This window comes from Barbatula barbatula, assembly GCF_947034865.1.
Source record: "Barbatula barbatula genome assembly, chromosome: 21".
Classification (NCBI taxonomy): domain Eukaryota; kingdom Metazoa; phylum Chordata; class Actinopteri; order Cypriniformes; family Nemacheilidae; genus Barbatula; species Barbatula barbatula.
The window spans coordinates 1,354,262-1,381,235 of NC_136784.1; the positions used below are offsets into that span (position 1 = coordinate 1,354,262).

At 38.6% G+C, this 26,974-nt stretch overlaps 2 protein-coding genes across 3 annotated transcripts; one reads left to right on the top strand and one right to left on the bottom strand.

Moving 5' to 3' along the window:
- Positions 1 to 65: 65 nt before the first annotated feature.
- hsf1 (heat shock transcription factor 1) lies at positions 66 to 9,620 on the top strand. 2 transcript variants are annotated; one of them, XM_079484587.1, is made up of 14 exons: positions 71 to 699; positions 1,334 to 1,442; positions 1,711 to 1,847; positions 2,833 to 2,957; positions 4,958 to 5,033; positions 5,117 to 5,178; positions 5,259 to 5,346; positions 5,433 to 5,545; positions 5,623 to 5,856; positions 6,348 to 6,425; positions 6,790 to 6,895; positions 7,052 to 7,099; positions 7,273 to 7,339; positions 8,069 to 9,620. In XM_079484587.1, the coding sequence occupies exons 1-14, from the start codon at positions 574 to 576 to the stop codon at positions 8,260 to 8,262; spliced, it is 1,563 nt and encodes a 520-aa protein (XP_079340713.1). In that variant the 5' UTR covers positions 71 to 573; the 3' UTR covers positions 8,263 to 9,620. The 2 variants fall into 2 exon arrangements, with proteins under 2 accessions (XP_079340714.1, XP_079340713.1); XM_079484588.1 differs by lacking the exon at positions 6,348 to 6,425 and having other exon boundaries at positions 66 to 699.
- A 346-nt stretch (positions 9,621 to 9,966) lies between these two features.
- On the bottom strand, positions 9,967 to 25,586 carry LOC306910440 (uncharacterized protein; the record flags this gene model as incomplete). The annotated part of the gene is made up of 40 exons (XM_079485016.1): positions 9,967 to 10,456; positions 11,528 to 11,572; positions 11,726 to 11,764; positions 13,343 to 13,378; positions 13,466 to 13,516; positions 13,760 to 13,804; positions 13,905 to 13,940; positions 14,028 to 14,072; positions 14,688 to 14,738; positions 14,861 to 14,905; positions 15,022 to 15,066; positions 15,665 to 15,709; positions 15,899 to 15,937; positions 16,152 to 16,193; positions 16,776 to 16,835; positions 16,936 to 16,971; positions 17,221 to 17,283; positions 17,464 to 17,523; positions 17,734 to 17,763; positions 17,836 to 17,883; positions 17,968 to 18,012; positions 18,829 to 18,873; positions 19,607 to 19,651; positions 19,931 to 19,978; positions 20,051 to 20,074; positions 20,158 to 20,196; positions 20,270 to 20,311; positions 20,427 to 20,528; positions 20,627 to 20,665; positions 20,774 to 20,818; positions 20,977 to 21,027; positions 21,115 to 21,165; positions 22,210 to 22,248; positions 22,862 to 22,900; positions 23,056 to 23,103; positions 23,358 to 23,399; positions 24,482 to 24,514; positions 24,882 to 24,950; positions 25,088 to 25,155; positions 25,576 to 25,586. 40 exons carry the CDS (start codon positions 25,584 to 25,586, stop codon positions 10,422 to 10,424), a joined length of 1,821 nt encoding a protein of 606 aa, XP_079341142.1. The 3' UTR covers positions 9,967 to 10,421.
- Between the last annotated feature and the right edge of the window lie 1,388 nt (positions 25,587 to 26,974).

The window sequence follows — 26,974 nt, forward strand, 5'->3', positions numbered from 1 at the left end:
ATGTACAAAACAAAAATAAAATAATTGAAAACCATAGATTTTATTGTAACTGCGTATGAGGCAGAAGGTCAAAGTTCAAAGGTAACGCGTCCGGAAAGAGAAAACAAACCACAAACTTCAACAAATAATTGTTTTGGTTAAATTAAAAGAGATTTAAATAGAACTGAATTCGATTCGTCGATGTATTTAGTGTTTTAAAGTATTTGAGAATTACGTTTTTACGTTTTGTCGACGTTGCGGTGACGCCATCAAAGCTCGACACCGCTCTGCGCTGTTGTTTTCTAGTACGCAGTTCGTCGCGATGTGGATTTACTGAAAATTTCCACTTCATCGCCATCACCGAAACATGATTTCAGATCGAATTGTAGTGAAATGTCGCTCCTTGAACAAAATCTGAAACCCCAGAAAGGATCGATAGAGCCACTTTCGTATTTTTGAACCGAATAGTCTCTGCGTTCGTACTAAAACACGTTCTAGTTTGCAACTTTGAACGGGATCAGCGAGTCATCGGAGAGGTTTTATGATCAGAAATAAGCATAATCACCATCTGAAATAATTGATATATTATCAGTGATGGAGTATCACAGTGTCGGGCCCGGAGGGGTGATGGTTACTGGTAATAATGTACCTGCTTTTCTAACAAAACTCTGGACCCTGGTGGAAGATCCGGACACAGACCCGTTAATCTGCTGGAGTCCTGTGAGTTCCCGGTCCAGATTTGGGTTTTAAGGGGGTTTGAATGGACTCTTCATTGTCCTGGATTGTAATTGCGTTTGTTTGGGCCTTAACCATTGTATCATGTAATAAACTCAGATGTTTTATATTTGATATCCTTTTAATTGAAGCTTTCTCTTTTTTTAGTTGTTGTTTTCTTCTTTAGATCTATTTAATATGTTTATTCATTTTTCATGCGTCACATTAGGCTTAAAACAGTGTCACTTAACACACCCCTTTAGTTGAATTGTGTAATGAAACGTTAGGCTCACCGCAGACTTAAGATCAATAAACTGGACTGTGTTTTAGATTCCTGTGCCATGGTTGGTCTCAGAATCAGTGCCTGTTGTCTCGTCAGCTAGACTTGCTTTTTATTTATTTAATTGAAATGATAATACTTTATTGTCCCATATTTGGGAAGTTTGTCTTGGACTGACGCAGCCGTCTTCAGTGAGATGAAAAACACAATATTACAATATACACACAGAAAGCACTGAAATAAGTCAACTTGTCAGCTTATTGTTAGTTTTGTGATGCTGTAATTTGACATGCTTTCTGTTTAGAATGAGCTGTCTTGATATGTAGTACCTGTAGTAATACTTCTCTCATCTGTTTTCAGAACGGAACCAGCTTCCACGTGTTTGATCAGGGCCGGTTCTCTAAAGACGTCCTTCCAAAGTACTTCAAGCACAATAACATGGCCAGTTTTGTTCGCCAGCTCAATATGTGTAAGTATTGGAACACACACAAACTGTTTCTTTTTAATGTTCTCGTTCGTGTATATAACTTAATAAACTATTCTACAACAGCCTAGATAATGTCATCTGCTTCGATCTGATGCAACATTCAGAGGATGCAAAAGAATTGGGTTTAGATTCAGATTTTTGGGTTGATCGATGAAATCTTCGTTGGAAAGGGACAGCGTTATTAGGCCTATATTTTGGCACATTTGACTGAGGAAGTCTGTCAACAAACGCACGTATGTCTCGTTTCTAGATGGTTTCCGCAAAGTGGTCCACATCGAGCAGGGCGGGCTTGTCAAACCAGAGAAAGACGACACGGAATTCCAGCATCCGTATTTTATACGTGGACAGGAGCATCTGCTGGAGAATATCAAGAGGAAGGTAACAACTGTAAGTGTAAATTCACCACCACATCCCACGTGTGTAAAACATCTGAAGATCATAAATGTTTTAAGAATGTGTTTGACCTCAGAAGACCCTGCATTGCTTGCTTTAAAACAGCCTCTCGATTTTATTGATTCATTAGTCATCAAAGGGACTTTTTTGGAACAGACCACAACAGCTTAGGGTATGTCAGTCTGGGGTGATGTTCTGATGATGTCATCAGGGCTTCGGTCTCGAGAGTTTACCAGCCGCTTCTGTTCGGCTTTAAACCTGCTGCTTTTCTAGTGTATTTAATCATGTATTTGCCAGAATGATTCCCTCATTGTGGAAAACCTAATAAAGTTGGATTATATATGATCTGCTTTCACACTGAATTCTTGCATTAGTGTTTTATGCCGAAGTGAAAGTTATAGAGCGTCTGTATGGTGCTTGGTGCTATTAGAATAGTCAGAACAAGTTATTACACAGAGTGCAGACATCAGAAGATTCCTTAAACAAGTGTTTATTTGCTTAAACAACTCACAAGTTCACAAGGAGCCATATGTGGAACTTGGTGAAGAAAATCCATAATTTGGACATCTGCGTCTTTTATTCGCTGGCTACTCGCTGGTTACTCGCTGGATCTTTTTATTGGTCATAATATTGGTTTATTGGCCAGTTGGCTCTGTGACAGATTGAGATAATCTTCAGGGTTGAGGGACGGCAATCTGGAGATGTTTGGATTAGAGGTCCTGCCTGAGTATATCGCTCCTATACTCGAGATGAACGTTCCACGCCATCGATTAATAGTCTTTCCTCTCCGGTTCTGTCCAAACGTCCAGCTCGGACAGAATGAAAAAAGAAAAACGTGAGCACATGTTTTCCACTGTGTGAGAGTTCATAAACGGGTCGTTTCAGACACCACTGCTGACACACACAGACACACACACACACACACACACAGAGCACGGTTCATATCCGACTTTGACGTTTTCATTGTGTCCATCCGCAGGTGTCCAACATTAAACAGGAGGATCTGAAGATCAACACCGACAACGTGTCTAAAATGATCACAGATTTCCAGCTCATGAAGGGCAAGCAGGAGTCCATGGATTCCAGACTCAGCGCCCTCAAACAGTACGTCACACAAACACCAGTGAAATACCCTCGGTCACCGTGACCGCTCGTGACTTCCTCTCCCTGTGTCGTTACATAGAACGACATGTTTGTGATTTTCTTTTCTGAGACGTGTGTGTCAAACACCTCTAAATTGTCATACAGAAATGATGATGGTTATTATGTCCCAAATATCCTTAAAGAATCACTCAAATATGAAAATTCTCTCATTATTTACTCACCTTTCTGCCATGCCAGATGCAGATGACTTTAAAAAAGTTCTCTTTTGTGTGAACCAACAATGCATCCATCCATCATTTAAGTAATCCAGATGGAATAGTAAATGTTAAAAATGTGAATATTTATAAATGTTAATTTGTTTATATTTATTTATCTGTGCAGATCGTTGGCGTAAATTCAAATTGTCAAATCTCATTGGTTCTCATGTCATTGGTGTCAAATGAGCTACCATTTAAAAAATGTAATGATCTGTCATTGCTATTATATACGTTGTATTTATCACTTAATAAGCTCAGACTGTTAAACATTTTCTCTCGCAAATGTGTCATTAAGAGAGAATTTTTATATTTGGATGAACTTTATTTTTGATGTCAGCGCGTGGACATTGTTGCTCATACACAACAGACCTCATTGACGGCTAGATGTTTATATTAGCATGTAGATTGTGTAATAGAGAGATGACTGTGATGTGTTTGTGTGGTGTTAGACGGTCATGAGCGGTTTATAGGGTGTGGTGTTGAAGTGTAATGTTGGTGACGAGAGGGAACCTGGTCGCTCTCACATATATTCTCTGCGTTTAGGCCATGTGACGCCGGGGAAAACTCGAACACATTTGAACGTGTAATATTTGTTAGTTAACATGGATTCGTCTATGACGTGTTGCACTCTTGAACCCAGTTAGTTGTGGGTCTGAAACCGAGAAAGGCACTCACAGAAGCGTAACAGAGAGACTGACTTATTCAGCTGGGTGGGTCTCCTCTCTGGCTTTTAAAATGTTCACAGTCACATAAGATGATACACACAGGCAGAATATGGCGTGTAAATATTACTGTTTGGGTTCAGAAGGGTGAAACCACAAGTGCTAGAAAATGTGCACTTTTTTGCCAAATGTTGATAGTCAAGCCGGTTGTTTTTGAGGGTTTGTGAAGGAGATATTTTGGGGAGGAGAGGTCTGATCCCCTGACAAGAATCCACAGCTGCTCTGTAAAAGTCCTCGTCCATCTGCTGTGGGGGGTTTAAGAGGGACGGGCTCTTTAAGACCCTCTTACTGCACGCCGTCTTTTAACAGTCGAGCTGAGAGCTGCTCTGAACCTTCATACGAGAGCTCAGACCACAGGAGGTCTTAAACCCGAATGCCCGTCTGATGCGAGTGTGACTTCATCAGAAAGACGCTCGACTCTTAAAGGGACAGTTCACCTGAAAATGATTTGACTCTTTATTCACCCTCGTTTCTTATTATCCTTTCTTTCTTCCGTAGAGCGCAACAGAAGATGTTTAGAAAAATGTAGATGGTCGAACAACATTGAACCTCTTCCATTCTATGAACACAAAACCACTGAGACATTTCTCCAAATATCTTCTTTTTCGTTCCACGGAAGAAAGAGTCACATGCAGACAGAAACGCAATATATACAGTTTATTAACAGTCTGTGCATTATTGTTTATGTTAACAGTGCATGGATTGACATGAGATTTGATGTCTTTATTTTTGTATTATGGTGTATAATGTGTCCCTGCTGTCATGGTTTTGCTGTTGTTGTTTTTTCTTCTCCGAACGCACGTGAGGAAAAATGAGAAGAATATTTCTCCATGTGTGAAAGCAAATGATTGAGAATTTTATTGAAGATAATAGTATAAGAATCAAATATAGAAGGTGTTCGGTATATCGCTAATAGTAGTATTGCTAGCAACATTACTAAAACTTACAGTACAAGATCAATAGAATAAAATCAAGTCTCTCTCTTGCTCGCTCGCTCTCTGTCTGTCTGTCTGTCTGTCAGTGAGAATGAATCTCTATGGAGGGAAGTAGCGTCTCTGAGACAGAAACACTCTCAGCAGCAGAAAGTCGTCAATAAGGTAAAAATCTAAGACAAATGACAGAAATGTGATTTAAACGCGTGACACTGTACATGTCAAACATCTCATTTCTGTGTCCACAGCTCATCCAGTTTCTCATCACACTGGCTCGATCCAACCGAGTCCTGGGAGTCAAACGGAAGATGTACGTTTCAGACATATACCGCATGGGTCTCTTTATTTATGTTTCTAGTATATAGTGGTGATGTTTATTTGTGTTCACAGGCCTCTCATGTTGAACGACAGCAGTTCCACACACTCTTTGCCCAAATACTCCAGACAGTATTCACTGGAGTCCTCTCCTGCTCTCTCTGTGAGTCAACCAACGTTACTCATCTAGTCATTGTTCTGTGTGTGTCAGCAGTATGCGTGTGTCATAATCATATATGTATGTTCCAGCCCTCCCATACAGCTTTCACAGAAACGTCTGTGAATACAGGGCCAATCATCTCTGACATCACTGAACTGGCACAGTCCAACCCCGTGGCCACAGAGGAGTGGATCGAAGACAGGCACGTGTTCTCATTAATGTCAGGTGTGAATGATATCTAGAAGCCGTTATCATCACGAACGTTTCTGTCCACTACAGAACAAGCCCAGTGGTCCAAATCAAGGAGGAGCCGTCTAGCCCCGCCCACAGTCCTGAGGTAGAGGAGGTGTGTCCCGTGGAAGTAGAAGTGGAGGCGTCGTCGAGCATTCCTGTGTACACGGCCCTTTCCCCCACGACCTTCATCAACTCCATCCTTCAGGAGAGCGAGCGCATCATGGCTCAGACTCCGCCCCCCTCCGAGCAGAAGTGCCTCAGCGTGGCCTGCTTGGACAAGTGAGTGTGCGCCGTCATATCCGTCACAGTTCTTAACTAACTCTTCAGCTGGACTTATTTGTGCCGTTTGGCTGCTGGGTTTATTCTGGCCGGCTCGTGTAGTGACTTAATACTAACACTGTTCCAGGAATTCATGCGGAGCCAGTCCATTATTATATATATCACCGACTTTGAGAGGTTTTTATATGTTAGGAAAGTGCAAACGTGCACCTGAAAGTTACCCAAAGGTGTCTCGCGTGCACGGAAAGCCAGAAACGCATTTTCTTTCAGCCTGGACGTGCATTATAAAGGAAATATAAATGATTTTTGAAATTCCAAAAGTTTTTGTTTTATCCAAAAACAGCTCGGTCCAAAACGTATTAACCGCTGGACAATGTCAGCCGTGTCCAAACCCATTTCGGGACGATCTGTCACCGTTTCAGCGACCGGCCCGTTTGTTGATGTGTGTAGCGCCCCCTGCTGTCTCCAGTGTTGTTCTTCTGTCTTTTCAGTTATCCTCAGATGTCTGAGATCTGTCGTCTTTTCTCCAGCTTCCCCACATCATCTCTTCACATCAGACCTTCTCCCGGGTCAGCATTTCAGTCGCCCGAGCCGTCCCCAGAACGCCTGACGCTGTGCTTGATCAGATTGAATCTTAAGCGTTCGCTCGTATCCGCCACGCCGAATGCTGATTGGTCGGTTGAGGGTGTAAATAGGACGTTGAGCTGTTTTCAGTTTCGAACGGTTTGGAGCGTGGTGTGGCGTGTAAATCAAAACGTATGTGTTCTATTCACCCCATTCCCCTGCTGATACTGATGTGATGAGGTCAGCGGCCCACTTCCTTCATCATCATCACAGTTTTGACCTTTCTGGGGACCGGCAGATTGGAGTGTGTTCAAATGCTTTGCTGAAAGGCGAACGTGTGGTTTGATTTTGTGTGTTTGTCTACGGCAGGTCTGAACTCAGTGATCATCTGGAGAGCATCGACTACGGCCTGGAGAACCTGCAGCACATCCTAAACGCTCAGTCCTTTAATTTCGACGGCTCGCCTTTGTTCGATGTAAATATTTCGATGCACTTTTATCTCACTTTTGATTCTCAATCTTGTTGAGATGGATGTGAAAATATAGGGTTGTATTTTACAGTCTAGGCCACATTAGATGACTGAAAAGTGCCATCGACATTGATCTTAAACGGAGATTGTTGTGTTTTACAGATATTCACATCATCCGCCGCCGAAATGGATCTTGACGGCTTGGCTAGTGTAAGACACGTGAATTCCTTTGATGTTTAACATTGAGAGGACAGGATTCTTTACCTTTGCTTAGTCATGATTCATGATTCACAGCTTATGTAATGAACTGAATCAAAGATTTATGTGTTATATACACAGATAACTTGTATTTTATGAATCAATAATCTTTGGTGTTGTTGCAGATTCAGGACCTGCTGTCTCCTGAACCGGTGAAAGAAACCGACTCCACTTCAGATTCATGTGATTCAGGTATTTCCCAAACCTCACGGTTTTTATTTTGTAGCTCTATATACTATTGAGTCAAAATCCAGCAAATACTGTCAATAGTCGGTTTTACCTTCATCCAGTTTGTGAAAAATCAAGGATGAGATCGCTTTAATGTCTCAATTATTTCTCCTGGACATCAATGAGATCAAATATAGACCAATAGAAACTTCGGTTACACTTTACTTAAAGCATATATCTATAATGCATTATAAAAGTAGTTTTCATGTATCCCATGCCTTGTAATGCACATTATAATGCATTTGAATGTTTCATGAATAATTGTAACTACAGTTTATACATTATAACACTTATCGATTCGTTGTTACACTTTGCTTTCTTAATTTGGTTATAATTCTTTACAACAACATTTATGAACAATAATAATGCGTTATACCCCTTAATAACCCTTTATAATACATTATATATAATGGCTTTAAGTAAAGTGTTACTGAAACTTCTGCTGAAATCTCATCTGCGTCTCAGAAATGTGTGAGAAGAGATGAAGATTATTGAAGATTTCAATATGAACTCTCATCACATTAACTCAAATCCAGATTATTTGACCTCCACAATCTACATTAGTTTCACACTTCCATGCGTTTCACGTGTGTCGACACATCTTACACATGAGACTTAAATGAAACGCAACCGAGAACATAAAATCTCCCGAGCTCTGAAAGAGCAACGTCTAAATAACAATCTGTTTTTCAGGCAAGCAGTTGGTCCAGTATACGGCTCAGCCCGTGATTCTCCCCGACCCCGTCCCCACCACAGACACCAGCGGGAATGATCTGCCCATTCTTCTGGAGCTGGAGGGCGACACCTATTTCGAACCCATCGAAGACCCGACCATCTCCCTTTTGAACTTCTCCATTTCCCCTGTACCTCAAGACCCCAAACTATAATCGAGCGAGCGGGATTCATGTCCTAGTGTTTTTTTTTTTCTTCAAATGTTATTCTCTGCATTATATTTTTTTGGTTACGTAACACCCAGGATAGCCATGTTAATATTTCTCTGTTTTATTTCACTTTTAGTTGGGGGATGGTTTTAAGCAATAGAGAAAATTCAGTATTCCTGTCTTAGAATCGACATCTCGATGAGAGGGTTTTCAATCATTACCTTTGTAGTTTGTTATGCGGAGATGCTACAGAGAAACAGAAATCTGGATTTATGGACGGAGATGTGTGTGTTTGTGTGCGTGTTTATATTTGAGCGGATTGGGATGTTTTTTTAATAGGAGAGCACTGCTAACCTTATTAACACGGTTGATTGACGTTTGGCTTGTGTATTACGCCCTGAGTTAATAAAGATTTGTTATTTTTGTCTAGTGAACCTTACGGCCACACCAGACGGTCGACCACCGGCCCTCACCTTGACGACTGCCAAGTTTTTAATTCCTGGATATTTTATTTGCAGTGTACATTGCGAAATAATGCTGGATGTATCATCTCATGGTATTGAGATTAAAGCAAAAATAAAACATTTAAATATATATAAATGTAGAGAAACGATACGGCAGTTGTGTTGACTCATTCAGTCATAGGTTTCACCTTGAAACGGAAAACAGAGGAAGTTAAAACCGACGGCAAGCCTTTTGTCTTGCATCCCACCCATCATCTTCATATAATGTTTGATCTGGGCTTGTTGTTTGCTGTCAATGCCAGAAGTTGTTGTCGTGATGGCCACACCAGCTTCAAACTTTATATTTAATGGTTTCTTTTTAAGGCAAAACAAACACACATCTATGTGGAATTACACAAGACTGAAATACTCGACAGATGTAATATTTAATGGCAGATGATTTCTTTGTTGTTTTTCTTTTGATTTTCTATGACACCATCAGCCCAGTACAGAAATGTTTCTGATAACAATCGGATTTGAAGATTAAACCGACGGCAAACATGTTGTCTTGCATCCCACCCGTCAAGATTTGTGCAATGGTTCACATCCTAACCGGCTTTGAGAGCAACACAACGCTTGCTTTAATGCTTCTTCGTGTGCTTTGTTAAAGAACGTAATGAGTGTAAATCGGAAACTAAAGTTAAAATCATATTTTGTGCCCTAGAGACTATATTTTTGGATGGCTTTTGCAGGACGGGACCCGGGAGAAGCATGTCAAATGCTGGTGATCTGATCTTTATCAGTCATTTGATGACCGTCATAGCCAGAGAGACATTAATATTAGACATAAATTATTTTATTACGCATGTGAACAACACTTTGTGTACTGGTATGTTTCAAATAAAAGGATTTTGAAAGTAATTTGAGGTGTACTTATTTAAAGATATTTTGAGTCATTTGGAGTTTGCCGGGGTTAAAGTGATAGCTCACCCCCCAAAAAAGAAAATGTATTTCATTTTTCCAGCCTGATGTCATTTCTTTCATCTGCAGAACACAAAAGAAAATATTTTGAAGCATGTTAATAACCAAACAACATTGAACCCAATGAACAAAACACGAAATATCTTCCTTTGTGTTCCATTGAAGAAAGAGTCACAAACAGGTTTTGAACAACATGGGGCGATAAATGATGACAGATTATTTTATTTTTAGGTAAACTTTCTCTTTAAAACACTTGGTGAATGTCAATGGCATAAACACTTGAATGTGATGTTCAAAATAGATGTTCCATTTAATGTAAAGATTATTTTCAACAGACAGACATTCAGCAATATACAATTTTGGACATTTGTAAAGAATATTGCTTTCACATCTAAGCGAGACGATACAGAAGCAACATTTCAGGGGAATAAACCATCAATGCATTTACACACCGTGTTCACTTAGAAAATGTAAAAAACGTGACATATTCAATCACTTGAGACTCTTATTTAAAATTTTCCATAATCGACGAAATAATTACAGGGCACTTTTATAAACAGGCAATAAACAGTTAACTTACAGCATCATCTGAATGTTTAAATAAAATAAACGGACACACACACACACACACACATGACAGCTAAAGTCTAGCGAGCGGGTTGACGGTTCCTCTGCCAGGCGTTCTGGTCTATACACTGAAACCTGTAGCGCAGAAACTTCACACGCGGCTTCATGTGGAAGTCAGCAGGTATCTTCCAGTTCCACATTTTCTGCACCTTTCAGAGAGGTCACAGACGCTCAATATACATACAGCCCTCACAGAAAACAAAACAAGTACATTCAGTGTGCTATCTCATAAACTAAACATAAGTATACTTTGAGTTTATTTTAACCTTCTCCTCAGAATAATACTTCAGTGTATATATGGTCTGTAGTCACACTTTGAATGGAGATATACTTGTACTTGGGTTGTAGTGTTTACTCTTTTGAGCGGACTATTGAATGAAATTTTATTATCAAAACTTATACTACCAAAGTACTTTACTGAGAGTATACTTCAAAGTGCACTTTCATATCAGTTTTCCTTTAAATTCACTTCTAGTTTAGTTGCAGAACAAGTTCTGCACTTAAAAGTATATCACTAAAATATTCCTCAAATGATGCTTTTATGAACTAAAAAGCGGGCCATTTTAGTCACAAGTTGCGCAAAGAAGTATACTTTAGTTTATTTCACTTTACATTTTTAGGCATACTTAGTAAAATTAACTTTAAATATACTTGCTTTTATAAGGGAGTTGACTGATATTAATGACGGGTTTTTGTTCCTCCTGAATATTTAAAGTCCCTGTGAACCGGAAGTTGCGATCGTTTTTACTTCCGTATTTTGATGCATTTCCGAGGGAAATGGAATTCCGAATGAGATACGCAGTGGGCGTGGCTTTCGTCTTTCTCTGCGATTTGATTGAATGCATAAAACAGCCGTTGCATTTTAGAATGCAGACTGACAAGTTGAAGGGGAGGAGTTAACGGACGCGTTGCCCAAACCGTCTGACATACGTCATTTAAGATGGATAGTCATAACAGGACGGAAGTGCATTTTCAGATTTTAACTAAAGATTATGAGGGCATGCGAATTTCGAAAAGAGAACGACCCACATTGATAAACTATTTACAATAAACGCTGCAATATTTCATGAAAAAAATAGGCATTGTCATTTTTACTTTCACTGGGACTTTAAGTACGGTGTCGAACAAATGACGTGTATCAGTGTTTTTTATGGTCGGTGTGATGATGATAAAGGCACAGAATTGAATATTTCAGCATGATGGATCTGGTTCACACCCACCTTCAGGACCCTGACCAGATGTGTGGTACTGTTCACCTGCTGATACTGAACAGAACAAGCAAAACAGAGAAAACAGAAGAGCTGTTCAGCACCTGATCTCAATCACACATCACATATCCGTCTGCTTCTCTTATTCCATCATTCATTCATTCATAGAGGAGTTCAGGTGATGAGAAGGTAAACTCTAATGAGGCTTACCAGCTGTCTGTGTCTGTTCCGTAGCACCAGGGTGGCCTGCTAGAGGAAAACACATCACGTTTACACGAAGAAATGATTCTCAACCCTGTCCTGAAGCCTCCTGTCTCCAACACTGAACATTTGACAACAGACCCATCATGAGAACTAGCAATGATGTGATGAGCAGGCGTGTTAGAGGATGGAGACATGGCGAAGGGGCTTCAGGAGAGAGATGAGCAACACTGACATAAAACAACTGTCTTCAGCAATAAGAATAAGCATCATTTCAAATCTAACAATTGCTGCGTCCCAATTCGCCTACTTATACTATGCACTAAAGCTACGTACTGTTTATGTTATGGAAATGTATATCCATTTTAGTGTGTAGCAAAACAATATGCATGTACTGGGACATACTATCAGGAAACAGAAGTCGTCGTCGTTGCCTAGACAACATTGTGGCCGTTAAGGGGTGATTCACATTTCACATCTTTTGCGTGCAACACGGCACATCGAGATAAAAATCTTTCAACTTTTCAGAATGCACCGCATGAGAAATAATGCGAAATGTGAACGGCCCTTACTTTCACACACATCCAAAAGGAAGCTCTTCTTCCCAAACCGCATACTATCCGTCCTAAATAGTATTTGAAAATAGTATGCTAGTATGTCCAAACTCATAGTAGGCTTGCAATGAGTATTCTTAAAGTACCAAAGTACTGTTTCAGGTGAAAATTGGAAATGTAAATCCACGGCGGAGTTTAGTGTCGCTACGCTTCATATTTCGCGCTCGTTTGTACTTTGTCTCTGAATTGTCAAAACACCTCTCAAAATGCTTGCTCGGGACACGCAGAAAATCCAACCATGTCCAAATTTTTGGTCACACTTTATTTTAAGGTCCAATTCTTGCTATTAACAAACCATTTACTACCACTCTTGCTTCAATAAACACGTAATTTGTTGCTTTTTAATAGTTAGTAAACAAGATGCTAGGTTAAGGTATTGGGTAGGATTAAGGATTTAGAAGATGGCCATGCAGAATACATGCTTTATACATACTAACAGATATGATAATAATAGCCAAGATAATAAGCAACTAGTTAATAGTGAGAATTGGTCCCTATACTAAAGTGTTTCAGAATTTGTAAAGAGGCCGTGTGTAAATGTGATTGACACAACGTGAGGTTGAATTTCTTTTTTAACGTGCAGAAAGTTCGAACGCAAATTTCCAACTAAATGGCCTTTAAGGATCACAATGTCGTCTGGACAACAACAGCCACTTCTGTTTCGTGATAGTATGTCCAAGTGATGTCCAAGTACTTTAAGGGCATAGTATAGGTAGGCGAATTTTGATTTGCTAACTCTATAGTTGTATTTATTCATTTAGTGACGCATCGAATTTCTACCGAAAGTAGTCCATCCAGGAATCTTTGGAAAACTCTTTTCAACACTACAATTTGGTACATACTAATTATATTGTCCAATACTATTTAGGACAGATAGTGTGCGAATTGGGACGCAGCAATTGTATATCTTTACAGGTTTCATAGGCAAAACTCATGGGTGTGAATGAGTCCTTGTAGTATAAAGCAAATACAAATATTTAAAAGGAAAATGGCAGATATGTTATGAACTTACTTGGACCTCCGATAGTCCGTTGAGGTTCAGCTGTAGCTAAAGAGATATATACAAAACAGCAAATGTGCATTTTTATGTAATCGTTTAGTGTAAAGTGGGCTTTTTATTTGGCTTGTCACCCACCTGTGCCCGTGACATCTGTCTGTGAGGAAACTGCAAATGGATCTCCTGTGGCTGAACGTTCATGAAAAGTTTCAAACGGATTTGTTTTTCGAAGGAATAAACGAACACATAACTGTACATAATTTGTCTGGGTCTCTCAGAAAATGAACCATTAGTTTAAAAAACAATAAAACCGCAAAAATAATGACCCGTGATGGTAAAGCGATGCTGTTTGCAATAAAACTATCATTACCGTGGTAAATACTTACCTGGATATATCACCCACTCCCTATGATTTATTCAAACATAACATACCTTGTAAATCCGTCTGAACCACATCACTATGTGTCTGTGAGACATCTGAAAATCACATAACAATGTTTAAATGAAAATCACTTTAGATTTGAAATCTAATTTGTGTTCTGTGAAACGTTTCTCCATCAAAGCGAAAGGTGCTCACCTGTGAACCCAGCGCCAGTCGCGTACACGGAATCTGCTTTTCAGAAACACACGCTACACATGAAACGTCTGCATGAGTGATAGAATGACATGTGTGTGTGTGTGTCGAAGAGACCCACACTACCTGTGTGTTTTGGAAATCCGTCCGTCACGGCTAAATGACCGTGGTCTGTGTAACAGAAAGTATACAGATTTCAACATTATTTCATACACACACTTCACTTTTAATATGCTAATAAACATATACTTATTTTTAGCGTATATTTTATACTGTGTGTTTTAATGTGAATTATAATATTTATTTTTTGTGCTTTGAGATGCAGCTTTTGTTTATTATTTCATTAAAAACTAAGTTATATACTTTCATAATGATTTATAAAATTACAACTAAGAATATTTCTTCATGAGATTTTGCAGCTTTTTTTGTTTATCAATGTGGGTCGTTCTCTTTTAAAAATTAGTGGAGCCTCATAATCTTTCGGTAAAATCTGAAAATGCATTTCCGTCCTGTAGTGACTATCCATCTTAAATGACGCATGTTAGACGGCTTGGGCGGGGCATCCGTTAACTCCTCCCCTTCAACCGTCAGTCTGCTGCCAGTTTATTTAAAAATGCGACGGCTGTTTTACACACCCAATCACATCGCAGAGAAAGACGAATGCCACGCCCACTCTTTTTCTCATTCGAAATTCCATTTCACTCGGAAATGCGTCAAAATACGTAAATAAAAACGATCGCAACTTCCTGTTCACAGGGACTTTAAAATGATCCTTTTTGGACTCACCCGTTGTGTCTGTTTTAACATGACCATCCGTCGCCACTTCACCTGCCACACCTGTTCACAGCAACATCTTCATTATTACACACACGTCACCACAATCACGCAGAAATGGGCGTTTACTCAGATTATAACAAGTGATGGTGTAATTGACCAGAACAAATATACAAAAATAGTACCTGCCAGATCTGTCTGTGCCCTCGCACCGGTGACACTGTCCTGACCTTGAGAAAGAAAAAATCGGAGTTTGCATTAAACAATCAAAGAATGACGAAGAACATCGCCATGACAGTCAAGATCATGTGATCATTTAAGACGTCTGATCAATCATTTTTCTTACCTGTGGTGTCAGCGTAAGGACTGAGTGTGTGGTCCAGGGTACCAACTGAAACAATAAAGTTTGTGTGTCTGAAGTACTGAATTAAAAGATGCTTAATGTCATTTGTCTTTCTGTTTCACTGGCTGAACAAAGTATTTATTCTGCATCCGACTGTGTCCGATCATGTCCTTTAAACGATACGAACCCAAACGTTTCTCAGCAAATCCAGATTATTTTAACTCTACAATCTTACAAAAGTGAAACGTTTCTCTCGTTGGCCGTTCAATGTCGTCTATTGCCAAAAGCAACAATAAAGCCTTTATATATAATGCGTAATAAAGGGTTATTAAAGGGTATGATGCATCATAACTGTTCATAATTAAATGTTGTAACCAAATAAAAAATGCTAAGTGTAACAATGAATTGATAAGTGTTATAATGTATTACCTTATTCATGAAACATAACAATGCATTAGAAGGTGCATTAAAAGGCATTATTAATGCATTAAAACTACTTTTATAAAGCGTTATACATACATATATCTACTAAGCACAATCCCATCGGCTATAGACAACCCAGCCAAGACACGACACATAAACACAGAATTATCGGTAAGAAATCCATAGACTTTCAGTGATGTCACAAAGCAGAATGATTAAGTACCAGCTGTGTGATGAGTCTCCATAGCAACAAACTGATGCTCTGTTCCTGTTTAGAGAGAAAGTTGGGAATAGTCATACATTTGAAAGCATCATTTCCAGGATGGAGTTAGTCTGTCAATAACACGACACAGTGATTCTGTCATGAGTTCAGTGTGTTTTACAGCGCCTGATGTCAACCCCAACCGCGCTGAGATGAATAACTATGAACATATCCAAACAACAATTTTTTTTTTACCTTTCTGTACATCAACAATCGGTTTGTGTCGACCGTTTCCTAAAACACAAAGAATGAAAGCCTGTCAAAATGTGTGATGGACAGTAAACGGTCTTCCAACACCGACCAAGCCAATCTTCAAAACACACATCCAGGTCAAAGCAAAAGCAAAGTTGTATTGCACTTTAAAAACATGAAGCATCTGTTTAGGAACATCGTGATTTTTTTGCATTGTGAATTCTGGCAGGGAAAGGTCAGATTGATCTGGTTTTACCGTTCGTGTCAGGAGCGTCAGCACCGTTATCCACCCCGCCATCTGAAAAAACAAACAATGATTAATCTTGCAGTGAAACATATAAATATGATCGTTTTTACCTGGTTATTACACGGCTCGTTGGAATGCTTGATTCTGATTGGCCAGTCGCGACGCAGGTTTGTTATTCCCAGATAACTACCCCTCAAAACTAATAACACACGGTAACCCGGATGCAGCAAATCATTTTCACAGGTTTTTATGACAAATGAAATATAAATATGTCTTTTAATGACATTAAAGGACATTATATTTACAAATGATTCAACCAAATTGCCTGTTTGTGACATTTGAAGGTCGTTTCTTACCTTAAAACCGAAACTAAATGGCATTCCTTACAGAATGTCTGCATTTGGTAAAAAACAAGCTAATACAATATTTCAAATTCACATTTCATGCCCAGTTTTTTTCATGTGTGGCAAGTAGCCGTGTGATAAGCGGGATAATGTACAAGCAGCCGGCTCTGCTTAACGTCGGGTCCTGATCCCACTGTCAAGGCTTATTTCTGCGATAACAACCGGCTGCCTGAATATAATGAATATTATCCCTTACTTATGATGTCACGATTAAAAATAAATGCCAAACCTGTATAATCTGTGAAGTAATGACCTGGATGTTTTAATGTCTCCGAGATTATTGAGGAATCTGAAAAATTCAGGCTGGATTAAGACTTTCTGTTTTCAAACACAAAAAGTTATCCAGAGAGTATTAAAGCGACGCAGAATGTGTTTTGCGTTATAAGTACCTGTTGTATCTGCTGGTGAGCCAGAATTAGATCCGCCTGAAAGAGATCATTTATTCATCATCATGTCATTCCAAACCTTTATGACTTTCCTTTTTCAGCAGAACACAAAAGAAGATATTTTGAAGAATGTAGGTATTAAAACAACATGGAAAATCATTGACTTCCATTGCATGAACACAAAACCACTGAGACGTTTCTCAAAATATCTTCTTTTGTTCTTTTTGTTCCACCGAAGAAAGACTCACATACAGATTCTAAACAACCATTTTTGGGTGATAAACTTACCGATGGAGTGAGAGAAATCATTGTTCCCATTGTCAGCAGATGGAGAAGCTGCTCCGGCCGAGTCTGATATTCAGAAGAGATTGTTTGGGATAATTTCATACAGTCATCTGACGTTATAAACATCTCTGAAAGCTCTCTCATGTCACTCTTGCCAGACATTTCTGAGTAAACCACTACTGGGGTAAAAGCATGCTAAATTTACAGGACCTAAAGGAGAACAGAGCGGCAGCCAGGAGCTATTACCTGGAGAGACGTCTAGAACCGAACCGCCGCTGGACGGAGGCCCTGGACTGGATCCGGCTGCTGGAGAGGAGAACCAAAAACACATCAGTCATCTTTCAGTAAATGCTGAGGTACAGGCTGGTTTATTCTGTCGTCGTGACGGCTGGATGGATCGGGGAAATCTCTGAGCGCCGTGAGTGTAAATCAAGTGTAGTTAACAAGCGTGAGATCAGCGGAAAGCAATCTGAAGTCCAAAAACGACAAACATCAACGGATGAGGCGGACGCTCACCTGTGGAAACCACCTGAAGTGCCATCTGATCTGTTGAGACAGCGTCAGTTACTAGACATGTGGACGGAGGATCTGGAGTGTCTAATAAGTCTAAAAGCGTACCTAACCCAGCCGTGTGAGCGTCTGGACCAAAGTCCTCTCCCATTCCACCTGCAGAGAGCAACATTCCCATTTTCCTGAAAAACCATAGTCAGTATTTCTCACACTAACTCATGCGATAAAAGGAACGCTCACCCATAAAGCCAACAAGAAAGTCGTGGTTTGACTGGTCTATCATGCCTACAGTTGAATTGAGAAAGAAAATGGGGTAAAACTTCACATCAAGGTACCCTTTATAAAGCATTTATAAATGTGTTCAATAATGATAAATAAGTCATTTACAAATGCGTTATGAAGCAGTTATAGCAACAAGATCCGTGTACAACAATGGGTTTAAAACAACAGTATTTCGGTTGAAGTGCATGATTCAGAACTAATAATAAAGAGAGATTTCACCCAAAAATGAACATTCTGTCTTCATTTTCTCACCCTCTTGTCATGTCAAACCTGAATGAGTTTCTTTCTTCGGCAAAACACAAAAGAAGATATTCGGAATAATGTTGTTAACCGAACAGTGATAGCAGCCATTTACTTGCATTGGTTTTGTGACCATACAATAAAAGTCAATGGGTGCCACCGCATACTCTTCAAAATATCTTCTTTTGTGTTGTGCAGAAAGAAAGCCATAACGGTTTGAAATGACAATAGTGTGAATAAAAGATGTCAGAATTTTCATTCTTGGGTGAACTATCACTATAATATTGCTTAGATGACTTTCTAAAACCTTGTATCTCCATATCTTGTGTTTTTTCTGTTTTGTCGTTAATCATAATTATTAGTCACACTTTATGTTTGTTATTGGGTTTTGCAAATATCTAACCAATAAATAGTATAGAAAAAGGTCGTTGACAACTTTGACAACACAGTATGCAAGTACATTTCCTGAAGAACAGCAAATATGGACATATGAGGTTTCAGAAGGACAGCAACGATGTGCTGATTTAATGCCACAACCTTTTCTTTCAAGAGCTTTAGGGTGAAACAAAGGTTTTTTACCTGTAATTTCCAAGTGAGGGCTTGTGGCAATTGTATCAAAACCCCCTGCGAACAGATGAAACAACAAAACAGTCATAACCGGAAATCACAACTATATCTTACATTTACAAATGAAACATTTACGTCAGCATATCGCTGCTGTCCTTCTAAAACCTTGCATCTCCATATTTTTATTTTTGGTCATAAACCATTGTTATTAGTCACCCTTTATTTTTTGTAAAAATCGGTAATACTTTAAAATTAAGTTACCCTTTATAAAGCATTTATAAATGTGTTAATTTATGATGAATAAGTCATTTACAAAGGCATTATGAAGCAGTTATAACTGCATGAATCAGAAGAGGGATTCTAACAAAGTAGCCATGTTTAATTCACGTGTTATAAATGCTTTATAAATGTATTTATTCATCATTTATTTGACTCGAAAGCAGATTCATTATTATCTTCAAGTTGTTTGCACTGTTATGTTGTTTTTCTTATACCTGCTCACTATTTGGCAGGTATTTCGTTAGAATCCCCCTTTTTGTTCATGCAGTTATAACTGCTTTATAATGCATTTGTAAATTACTTATTAATCATTAATGAACACATTTATAAATGCTTCATAAAGGGAACCTTAATGTAAAGTGTTACCAAAATATCTAACCAATAAGAGCTATTAAAAAGCGATTGTCCACTTTGTCCGAATTTGGCAATAAGAGGTTTCGGAAGGAAAGCGACGATATTATGGTTCTTCCTTGTTTGTAACGTGACTGTTTTCACTCATATATGAAATCACCTGTTCCTTGTATCTGAGACGTGTCCGGCACAAAATGATCCAAACCTGAACAAAAAAAACTAATGAAAATACAGTAATTCCATTTAAATAGCACAATTCAGCAGGGACGGCCACAGACGTCCACCTTGACAGATTACTCAAACACGCTCTTCAAGCAAAACATGTAAAGAGACTCGACATGATAAACATTAAGTCAATAATAAAGACTAATGGTAGAGTATCCGGACACTTGTTTTTGGTAGAATTGATGTCATACGCCCACTAAAATCCCGTGAGGTTTATTAAATGTCACACAAATGGAAAGATAGTTGATTGTTTGCTGACCTGTGAAGCCTGTTTCTCCTCCGTTCATTAGCTGTTTGTGTCCATTACCTGTGACAGGACAACACTTAAAGTGACTGGAACTCTTATTCTACACGACTCTCTACAGACCATAATACTCACCGTTAGATTCCGTCTCTGGGATTTCTGAATTTAAAAACACAAAATGTCACAATCAGAGTGATCAGAATGTTTTTGTTTACCGTGTATGTAAATGTAACGCGTCTCACCTGGAGACTCGATCTGAGATGTTTCATGAGCAGCATCACCTGATAAAAGAAAACACAAGTGTGTTGATATATCAGACTATAAGCAACCTTCAGAAGAAAGATATTCACAAACCGTTTTCATATCCCTCTGTATGTTCAACTGTGACCTCTGACCCTAAACACACACACAAACACACTGAACATGTTACTTACAGTACATGTTCAAACATATCTTCCTCTGTACTGAAAGCATCATTGGCCTTTTTCTTTTATCTCTCATATCTGTATACCTGACGCTTGTGATTGGACCTCAGAGGAAACAGCAGCCGAAGCACCTGACGTCTGCCCTGCTGAAGGTCGGCCAATCGCGTGACCTGCAGATGACCCTTGACCTGATGACACGAAGACATCATTACGGCACGAAGACAGTTTTCTTAATTATAAGGTTGTATTTCAATCTAAACAGCTAAAATCAGACACGATGTCTTACCAACAGAAATGGAAATGGTGTGGACGGCCACATCTGGACCTGGAGCACATCAGTAAACTTATTAAGAGCTGTACAGTACTGCATTTCTTTAAAGATCGCACATATCAAACAATAGTTTACACTTTATGTGTTTTAAAATGCCATTACCAGGGACTTTAGATGCTGAAGCTCCGTGAGCACCAGTTCCTCCTGCTGATGGAAATTCAGGAAATGATTATTAGTATTGCATAGTATCACTTTTATTTGATAAAATCAATTTTAAATATTTCTAAAATAATAATATTTATTAATAACAATATTCCTATAGTTTCAAAATTTGTATGTTTAAACCAAAACCAGTAATGTGGTACCCGGAGAAACTATGACTGGTTTGGACCCCTCCTGTCCATTGTTACTTGAACCTGAAAGTGAAATAAACACAGCGATTGGGCAGAAAATGAGTTATGGCATCGGAAAACAAACATGTTGACAAAGCCAAAACACATTACCGTGAGAACTTGAGGCAGATGGGCGAGAATACCCATCTCTACTGTTACTACCTGAGAAACACACACAAAGAGTCACTGCCATTAATCTTAAACGCAGTCCAAAAAGTGCCTAAAATAAAAAATCTCCTGTATGAAGTTCTTTCTTCCGTAGAACACAAAAGAAGATATTTTGAAGAATATCAACACTGGGCTTCATTTACTTCCTGTGTTGGAACATAAAACCACTGAGACATTTCTCAAAATATCTCATTTTGTGTTTCACCCAAGAACAGAGTCATAATCGGTTTACAACCACATGAGGAATAAATGAGGCATTTTTACACATAGATACTCTATCAGAATAATCACAGGTGTTGTTGGTCATAAAGTGCCCAAAAACCAAGTATTTTTATGATGTTTTTTAATACATAAAAGTCCACAAATAAAAGTAATTTTAAGTAAATAAATGCAATTTCCAACTAGACTCTGTCTTCTACCAGTCTGCTATTGTCGATTTATTTTTATGATGAATAATTATTTGTCTTTTTAAAGGTTGCGTGCCATATGTAGTGAGTTTTTGAACCAAAGAAGCTTTAGAAAATGTGACGTGATTTCCGGTGTACAGATTGAGACGCATCCACAGAATCTTCTATTGTTTTATTATTGAATCTTCAAAATACTTTATAATTTCATTTAACGGGACAGTTCACTCAAATATGACAATTCTGTCTTCATTTACTCACCCTCAGGTTGTTCTGAACTTGCATAAATGTCTTTGTTCTGCTATTTAAAAGAATTTCAGTAGCCAAACAGATCTCATTCCCCATTTACTGCCATAGTAGGGACAATAAATACAATGGGAGTCAATGGGGGATGAGATCTGTTTGGTTTCTGACATTCTTACAAATGTCTTCCAACGTGTTTAGCCGAACAAAGACATTTACACAAGTTCAGAACAACCAGAGGCTGAGTAAATGATGACAGAATTGTCATTTTTGGGTGAATTGTCCCGTTAAATAAACGCCACTTGCTTTGTGTAAATTGATTTCTTTGTCAAATAATGGATTGATGTCCACTGCAAACATTTATATTCTAATATGAAATGTTAATAGTTACCGCTGGATGCCTCTGAAGATGTTGACATGCTGCTTAACGCTGTAATGACAAAAACACAGTTTGGCAGAAAAGAGAAGTTGGTCAACATCATCTCAAAACCCAAACTCTGATGTCATTTTATGACCCTACACATTAAATACGCAACAGTTTGCATCAATATGTTTGAGTCGTGACAACTTCTAGCAAAATGAAGCTCATCCAACAAACTCCATTGGGTCAGACAGACTTTCTCTGAACCTAACCGCAGTATAACCAAATGCTTTATCCTTCAGGACAATGGTAACCTCTTAAAACCACTAACACCCCTTTAAATGCCAATGCTGTTCTCATTTTGATAAAAATCCATAAAATAACACTGTATTTCTACATTAACTCTCATTATACAGTGCCATGCAAAGCATGATGGGAAATGGATCCTTATCTAGTTATCTAGCCAATCACTTTGAGTTACTGCATCTTACATATTGTTGTAAACACATAAACACAGATCTTTAGGTTAAAAGTACACAATATTGCCATGAATCATTTTTTAGAGTACACTAGTATATTCTTGTACTGTTGAGTATGAACCGCACAGGGTGAGCGAGTGTAAGCTTTCTAAAGCGTGACTTGTGTGAACGTTTCTCCGTCGGTAGATCAGGTTGACACTTACAGACTTGGCCGGTTTGTGAAGCGCCATTTAGCTTGTGACCTGGGAAATAAGAGCAAAGGTTTTTGTCAAAAGATGTATCGGACTTTGGGAAAGGTCTGAGAAGTGGCCATTGAGCTTTTAACAAATTCACCTTTCACCACCGAGACTCTCCTGCACTTAGACTTGTTTTTGGGTTATCGAGTAGAGTTTCTTACCGTTTGGGGATTCGCCCAAGACAGAGCTGCCAGGCGAAGGACTTAGACCTTGAAGAAAAAAACACCCAGGTCACCAAACGTCACCCAGAACATGCTCTCAATGACCCGAGGCCGCTCTTTCGTGCACCTGCCGTTTTATCTTTCCACATTTATTAATATCTCACCGCACATACCTGCTTCCTAAAGCAGATTAAAGACTGATTGACTTTGCTTACAGACGTGCACCCACTGAACTATTTTCCTATGCTGAGAGATTCAATGTTCTCTGGCTCGGGCTCTAAAGAGGATTAGCTTCACCTTACCCGAGCCTTTGGGTGCTGAAGTGGCCTGCTGTGATCCAGCTCCTTTTGGAAGAGAAAGAGGAACAAGAAACATATTCTTAAGATTGGGAAAGATCACTTCTCACATGTCAATCAATCTATCCGGCCAGGTGCCCCGTGAGAGGACAAACAGTCTTATTGTTAAAAAGTAAAGACTGTTTAATGAACAAATGACAAATATATTAAATATATACAATTTAAAATATTTTATGCACATCTTAGAATTAGTTAGATTTGATTTAGTGAGTTATTTTATAATCCAAGGAGTTTCCACATTGCAAGCCAGAATAATGTATGTTTCATATTTTAATAGATTTATCAGTAAAATCTCTCTCTGTAGTCGTTTTACTTTTATAAGTACTATGGTGGTATTATGGTAAAGTGATTGTATCGGATCTGAAATTTATGGGAGTTTAATTTATATTTTGATATTGTGCCATTTCAATATTTGGCATATTAAAAAGATATATATAAATAGATAAATACCAATGCCGTGGTATAAGCATGGTACGTGTTCAAACTAAACGATTTTCTGGAAAATAATGCGGTGGTGATTTAATATATTGGGATGTCGAACGATTAATCGCATCCAGAATAAAAGTCTGTGTTTACATAATATATATATCGGTGTACTGTGCATATTCATTTTGTATTTATAAAGACATGCACATGCATGCATATATTTACGAAAAATATGAAGATTAGCAACATTCATATATAATGTTGAATATTGGTAAGTATAAGGAAATACTTTTATACATATGTATACATGTTTATATGTGTGTGTATTTATAAATACAATATGAATATGCACAGCAAACAGACAAGCGTTTATTCCGGATGCGATTAATCATTTGACAGCTCTCATTTATATGCAATACTGTAAGTACCACGGTATGACCAAAATACATCCGTACTATGCTGTATTACAAGCTGCATGACCCTATTTTAAAACCATGGTATTTTCAGTGTACTTTAAACAATATCATGGTATTTAAATCAAAGTTTTTTTCCACAAACATGATGTTCAGCACTGAATCAATTCTCATATTGTGAAATTAAAGAGGTTTTGTAAAACGGTGGTAAATCGTGAACTTGTCACCCACCCTTCATATGCTGAGCTTTGGAATCGTCATCATCTGTGAAGAAAAGGAAGAATCGATAGTGTTTATAAGAAGTGTTCACACTGAACGCTCGAAAGCTTTGACCTTCTCTGTTTTCTTCTCTGAGACGATTGTTATCAGAAAAACAGCATTTCAGTGTCTCTCGGTTAAAGGCTTTTTATTGTGATGTTTTATCCACTTCGTTGCGTTTATGGATTAATAAAAGTTATTTAGCAAAGCTTTAAAACGAGAATTGAAAAATAGTTTATCATAGAATTTATGTTCATTGTTTAATCTTCATCATCTCAATACGAAGTGTATTATGAAATCGCTTCTTGATGTGATATTGATATCCTTGGCTCTGAGCCGGAGGTCGAAGAAATAAAAGACCTTCGTCGCTCACCCTCCTCCTCCTCAGAAAGTTCTTCTTCACCTTCTTCAGCTTCAAAGTCATTCTCCTCGGGCTCTTTATCTGTTCGGGAAAGAAATGGTTTGAATTTAAGCTTTGATATTTATTTACACGGTTAATGGGTGACGCGGCAGAGCGGGCGGTGCATGTTAAACATAAGAACGTGTTGTTTAAGAGTCCTCGGGGAAAAGAGGTCATACCTTCAACAGGAGCTGTTGATACAGTAGACGCCAAAAACACCACAGCCACTGAAGCAATGACAAGATTTCTGTGAAAGCAAAGAGATAACGCTCCAGAATAAACAAACGCAACACCGAAAAATAACAACACACGAATGTCACAAATCAACATCTCGAAAAATTTGATCAAATCATTCCCACGACTCTTCTGAGAAATGCATGCGTATGTTTTATTACATGAATATAATTGAGTCGCATAAACATCACAATACTAAAGCACTGAATTTACTAATAAACTCATTATTATTTAAAAAACTTCTTAAACTATACACAAACTATATACACAACCTACACACATATTCAAATACATAACAATTGGTTATTAAATAAAACTTTGATCTTTCCAAAGTCATCCCAAAACCGCCTCACTTCACAACATTCATAAACAATCAACCGCTTATATTGATGAATTCTTCCATCGCCGTATGAATGATGCATTATTGACTTACCGTGAAAGCATGTTTAGCACAGGTCTATGTGGGAAACTCTGCTGCAGACATAAATCAACAAGCAAACGTGGGTTTTGACGTGCTTATGCTTGAGTGGCCACCAAAATACATTTTATACTCTTCCATCCCCCCATCTTTGCAAGGGGCAGGACTTCATGTCTAACCCCAGCCCCTGCCCTTCATACGACACCAACCATCCATAAAAATTCATTTTGAGGCATTAATATGATTCAATATGCGTTGTAACACTGATATGGTTTATGTCTGTGTCGCACGACTACTGGTAGAGTATTTTGAAGATTAAGTTGAAAAGTGTGGCACATCCCATCAGCCCTCTGCCGGGTTATGGAGCTCTGGAACGGCACAGTAAGGCAGCTCAGCCAGTGGAGGGCATAACCACACAACAGAACACAACACTCGCACAACACTGAACCAGTAACAGAACACAGAGAAGATCAACCAAGGGCTAAAAATGCTGCAAGTTTGACCGGAAGTCATTCTGGCGTCTTTTCAGTAAAAAATACTGTGATGGTACCATAGTATAATCCTGTCGTGATTTAACCCATCGGGTAGTCTTCTATACATTACCATATTCATACGCTACGGTATTCACATGGTATTTCAAGGAATTTAACACTAATGCTAATAGTGAGGCCCGGGGAGGTAATTTAGCAGTTCTTGCATTTCATGCATTTCATGCATCACAATACGAGGTGTGTGATACAAAATTGATGCACTTTCTAACTTTTATGATGATCGTGAGACAAAATTGTTTGTGGGGAAAAGCAAACTATAGCTGTATGTACATTATGTACAAAACTGCGTAAAAAAACTGCACTGTTTTGTGTATTGCGATATTTAGTTGTCATTCTCCTGGGTTTCGATTTATTAAGCTTTGTGTCATGTCCAGTGTGTTCTCTTTATATCACTGGTATGAGAACACAAACACAGATAAGTCGCTTTTAATCTCAGCTCTCATGTATACCATAGCGAGAACTGAATACCTCATGTACATCTTTTCCGATGTAACTGAGAGCAGCGGTCTTAGAAAAACTCATCCCGGTGAGTTCAAATCGATGCGTGTCGTAGCAAAGCCAATGAACTCTTGCACTAAACAAGCTTTCATTGTTGCTTTGTGCAATGTGATCTGTGTGTGCGTGTTTTAATTGATCTATACTATTATGTTACAGTAAAACAGTGCATTTTCATAATTGAACTCATTTCCGTACATCCATTTGATCTAACCATTGTAAAACAAAGTCAGCTTTATCTACCAAATATCTTACACTGAATCTTGGGGTTGACGTCCCATTTAACATCAGGGTCCTGATCCACAGGCTGAAATCTCTCCAGTTACTGGGAATGAGCGCCTGCTGGTGACCATCAAAGTAACAGGGCC